The 5490-nt window shown below is 38.6% G+C and overlaps 1 protein-coding gene across 5 annotated transcripts in view; it reads left to right on the forward strand.

Moving 5' to 3' along the window:
* The window catches only part of arhgef28a (Rho guanine nucleotide exchange factor (GEF) 28a), a 53046-nt gene that overhangs the window by 11963 nt on the left and 35593 nt on the right, over positions 1–5490 (forward strand). For all 5 annotated transcript variants that reach the window (XM_005720180.1, XM_005720183.1, XM_005720182.1 and 2 more), the window contains exons 5-7: positions 2291–2480; positions 2780–2969; positions 4851–4920. In XM_005720180.1, the coding sequence (XP_005720237.1) occupies positions 2291–2480; positions 2780–2969; positions 4851–4920 (450 nt within the window). The remainder of the gene's footprint in view (positions 1–2290; positions 2481–2779; positions 2970–4850; positions 4921–5490) is intronic.

Raw genomic sequence — 5490 nt, forward strand, 5'->3', positions numbered from 1 at the left:
TTGATCATATTTAAGATCGAAGAATTAATTAATGGCAGGACTTCTTTGAGCAGTTTTGTAGGAATGGGGTCTAAAAGACACGTTGATGGCTTGGAGGAAGTAATTATTGAAGTTAACTCAGAAAGATCAATTGGAGAAAAAGAGTCTAACTTAGGCACAAATACTGTTGTGCCTTTGTGCTTTAGAGAAAATCCAAAATAAATGTAAACTTGTGCATAGATTTTTTTTAAAAAAAAGTAAGATCTATGCTGTAAAAATATTCCACCCTGGAAAAAGAAATTTTCAAAAAAATTATTAAAAGCTGCAAATTAGCATGATGAGTGTATGGAAACTTGGTCAAGTTTAATATAATAAGGACAGTCTCTTGGCTGTCTAACGATGCCACTGAGAGTGGATATACCTAATATCATGACTTCAGCCACACAGCTCTGGCTGTGAGTAGAGAAACCCCACCTACTTGCCAGTCAACACTCTTAAAAAGGGGCAGCCAATCAGAAAAGTTGACCTTAAAGGGAAATATGGGGAAACTGTTGGTTTCAGACAGAGATGAAACTGAGTGGTTGCAGCAAGGTCTGGTATTAGATAATATAAAACAATAAATAAAACATTGTGCTAGAAAGGAGCACACAAGGTGCCTACTATCTTCACACGTTGATATCACAAAAGTAAAGTTATTGAATCATTTGGAAAACATTTTTTTTGTAGTTTTGAGGAAAGGAACGTATTAATCCTTCAGGTCATTATTGCTCCGGTGCTCTGGTGTTCAGTGGTTTCAAACCCAATGAGATCTGACTGTGCGGCTCACCTCAGTCATCACATGATTCAGAGGACCAGGCAGCCAGTCGGGCAGAGGCTGGTTTGCTCCAAAGACAAAGTAATTATTGCCATTATTCTTTCTTGGTCAGATTAGAGTTGTCCTGCAGACCTCCGTGGCTGCTAAATCAACTTCCACAACCCTTTGCACTACACTCCCATTGCTAGAGTTTCTGGCATCTAGCCTTAGATTGAGTTATTTATTATGTTTTGTGCTATCCTTTGTAATGAAAAGGATTAAAATGCTCAACAGTATAACAAAATTTTAATGAAAATAAGAAATTAGGAATTACATATACTAGTCCAGCTGTTTCATTATGCCTTTACAATTCCAGACTGTTTGTATTCATCATAAGCAGAAAAAGCAAATGAGACTATAGGCAGCCTAAAGCAGCATATTCACATGTAGTGCTAAAGGCTGCATTCAGACTGTGTGTGTGTGTGTGTCCTTGTATTTGACAATGCATGTATGGTCATGGTTTGCTTAAAAAAAAAAGCAAATGCTGATGCAAAGCTTGGGTGTGGTGCAAATTCAAAGTAGCTCTTGGCCCCCATAGCCATGCGGTGCACTATTTGCAATGGCAACAATTTGACAATGACGTGCTTGTTTGTTGAACTTTGCATAAAGAGCATGTGCAGCATTCGCAGCCCTCTCCAAACTGGGTCACAATTTAATGGCACCATTGTTGAGGCGGCAGGACATTTCAGTTCATTTTGGGGTTTCAACAAGAATTGGAAAGGAGAAGAGAAATAGTTGAATTCTTCTGCACATTGTTTCTGCACTGGAAAGATGGTACCATGGTAACTCTCACCCACAGACGGGGGGAAGACCCAGAAGATAAAGTCTTTTTTAAAGTTTCTTCCTGAGCTTACAAGACGACAACGATGTAGAGAGAAGGATTTTACTGGTGGTTTTTCGCTTGCTCTTTCCTGCTGCCCTACATTAGACTACAGACTGTTAAAAGATCAGTCAGTCATAGGGAATAACGACTGCTGACATGTCCTCATACTCATTGTTTATGTTCCCTTATACTCCAGTGAGCAGGAGGCTAGATCTAGCAACTGTGTCACAGCAGGTGTTTGCTTAGGAAAGCATTTGGTTTTAGTTGGCAATGATAATATTCATATAGTGCATACAGGCAGAACGCAGAGTCACTCATTCCTTATATGCACAGTGCCCTGCTGCTGTGTTGATGCACTGGAAGTCTATTTGAAATAGCAGGAAAAGATCTGGATTCTTGAAGCTAATACCGCTTTTGATATTTGGGATTTCCAAATACATTCATATTGACTAAAAGTCATTTTTGTTTACATGAACAAATCACACAAACAATTCTGACATTGATTACTCAGAAGACACATGCTAAGAAGGCTGTTTTACATGTGTCAGCACTTTTTAAACATCTCCTCGATTGAAAGATTATTCAGTATCTTTCTCCCTCCAGATAATTCTTTCTTTTCTTTTCTTTTTCTCCAGCTGTCAAACATCATCCCAGAGAAACCCTTCTCCACGTTGCGGTGCGTTTGGGTTTGGTTCACCTTGCCCGATTCTTAATTCACCAACCAAGAGGTCAAAGGGCATTGACCTTACCCAATCAGGATGGAGACACACCCCTCCAATTGGCTCAAAGGTCTGGACAGCATGCCATGTTCATGCTGCTAGCAGCGTAAGACTCTTATTATTTTACTGTTGTCTGTTTTCGACTATTGAAAGGTAGTAGTATTTTCCTTTTGAAGGTATTACTGTAATATCGTAAATAATTGCTTTATGAAGTAAATGATGAGTAATGATGAAAAAAATTAAGATGGAAATATACACAAAATGCACATGCATAAAATTTATTTTAAATATGATAAACCTCTAACATTTCCACATGCAGTAATAACATTGTAAAGACTGAGCTTGAGAAGTATGTACAATAGCTGATATATTGGGGATTATTGTAGTAAATCTTTTCCTCATCAGCTCTCCAGGTCCTGCAGTCAGCCCTCTTCCTGGTGTGTGGTGCTTGTGGTCCAACAGTTCTTACATGCTGAGGTTCTGTCCTGGGACCGACTCTCTAGCCCTCTCTGTGAGGCATACCCCGGGAAGCTCCCCTCAGGATAGCATCATGGTCCTGCGAGAAAGACTAGAAGACTTCAGTGTTTCTAAAATGGTGAGAATAAACCACAGAGGATGTCTGTTAAAAAATTTAGGGAAGAAAATGCAAAAGACTGTTCCAATGCCTGTCTGTGCTTGATGTAAAGTTATGTTGTCAAGTTAAGGCCATATCATAAGTTTAGTAAACCCTTGTGTAAACACTCATGCTCTTTAACAATCATAGGTTTTGATAAGAGTGAAGCAGTAAATACATTACCTCTGCAGTACAGTAAAACGAAGGGCACGAGGGAAGAAAATGAATGACGTTAGCTGATGATAACAGGCTTAAGGGGATTACCTTAAAGAGCGAGAAGCCAAAGCAAATTGTTTCAGGCAGAGGATAAGCTGAGGGGTCGCATCAAGAAAGGATTATTTTGAACTGTGGATCATGTGAAACTACAATAGCAGTGTCCACGAGTTTAAATATGGAGTTAAAAATCAATATAATGAGTCCACCTTTAATGTTTGGACACGCTTGAAAATCCTTTTGTGAGCTAATAAAGCAAACAATGGTTCGACCTCTCCAATAACTCTGTGACCTGCTTCCTGTTGATAACCCAATCAGACCACTCAGGTCATCAGGTGCAGCTCTTAACTATTCCCAGAATTAGATCTAAGTGAGCTGAGGGAGCTTTCAGTCAATGTGGTCCTGTTTTTTGGAACATAATGCCTGCTGACCTGAGGTCAGTTACAAATGGGTCTACACTCAGAAAAACCAATAGAAAGATTTTGAGTTTCTGTTCTCACAGGCTTATAATTAATATCTATGTGTGGACGTGTGTGTGGGTGTCTGTGTGTTAAGTAGGACTGGGTGTCGTCACTGATTTCTAGAATCGTTTCGATTCTGAGTCACAAGGTCCCGAATCGATTCGATACGATTTGATTTGAATCTGGGAAATTTTGACTCAGTCAGAAATATTATAATTCTCATCAAGTATCAGTACATTTCCATATTTTTATAGCTATAAAAACAAAGCCGACACTTGAGACTTTATCAAAAGTGTGAGCATCACAGCAGATGCCTTTGTGTCAAAGTAGCTGAGGATAAAACACAGAAAAACATGAAGGCGACTTTCCTTGCCTGGGATTTTATAGCAGATAACCTTAAAAATATTCTGCAGTGGATCAAAAACGAAAGAAAGTCATCAAACAACATATGAACATTACCTGATGCTGCTGAAGTGAAGCAGAGCAAAGTTACAGAGGTTTGTTTAGAGTCCGTGCCGTCGGGTGAGAAAGCCACATCTCACTGATTCTGATCCGTCGGCAGGTCCGCGCGTTGTGTTTACGTCTTTGTGCAGAATCCGTGTTCCTGCTCTCTTTTACTGTTTTAGCTGTTTGGTGGTTGTTGAAATTTTGTGAGGTTTCACCTGAGATTCTGGCGTTTCGGGCAAAATAAATTTATATTAAAAAATCAATTCAGGATCGATAACACGTTATCCAAGCTAGAATCGATTTTAATTGATAAATCGATAATCAAAACCCACCCATAGTGTTAAGCACATTGAGTTTAAATGCAATGAAATGCGCTCTATAAACAAAATTGACATTGATATTGATATACTAGCAAAAACAAAGCAAAGGCCGACCTACACTGAACTTCACATCTGAAGCAAACGCAAACAGAGACATTTGACATTCCTGGATGATGAATACGCAAATAAAAAACATAGCGATGTTAATAATGGATGTGTGATGTTGTTCATGCAAAGTTTGGTTCAGATTGGCCCATCTGTATGTGACTACATATGGACATACATCCATACATAGTTTGTATATACACATATTATAGTAAGACTGCAGTAGTGACTAAATAATTGTACTTTATCATAATGTCATGTTTCTTTGTACAGTTCATGGCAGTTTTAATTTACTCAAACATCTGTTTCTGTCCAAGATCAATGTGCTCAGAGCTGATACTGTGGTGGGCAAGAGGGATACAGATGAAGGTGTTCAGACTAACAAAGGTAAGTTCTGAATTAAACTAATGTGTAGCATTGTGGTCAATTTGTGTTCATAATATCAGAGAAATTGATTACTTTCAGGCTTTTATCTGAAAAATATTAGGCCAATGTTTATCCAGCCTTTCGTGTACTTTGTATGGGGCCGGTCTCTAACCACATGTCCAATTTATCACTGTATCCAAGATGGTGGGATAACATGGCAGCATCCACAAACCGGTGTCTGTTCCTGTGTATTTTTATGGATTAATTCCAAATTTGTACGTTAGAAGATGTAATTACACACTAATCAGTCTACATTTATGAGCACAGCAGTATTTCTTCTATTAAATAACCTCAAAATGCAGCTGATTGTACCTTTAATGGAAGTCTTCACCAAAAATGTTGGATTAGAATCATGGATTTTAGAATAAAGAATGGTCTTCGACCGTACTAATTGACAGTAAATATAAGAAATAGCTTTAATCAAGTTTGTCCTTACCCATGTTATTACTACAGAAGCAGTGGTTGAGCTCAGTCCACACTAAAGCAGTGTCTTGTCCCATATTACATAGACTTTCTGGCTGTGTAATCCCC

This window comes from Pundamilia nyererei, unplaced genomic scaffold (genome assembly GCF_000239375.1).
Source record: "Pundamilia nyererei isolate P.nyererei 1_Seehausen unplaced genomic scaffold, PunNye1.0 scaffold00002, whole genome shotgun sequence".
NCBI classification, from domain to species: domain Eukaryota; kingdom Metazoa; phylum Chordata; class Actinopteri; order Cichliformes; family Cichlidae; genus Pundamilia; species Pundamilia nyererei.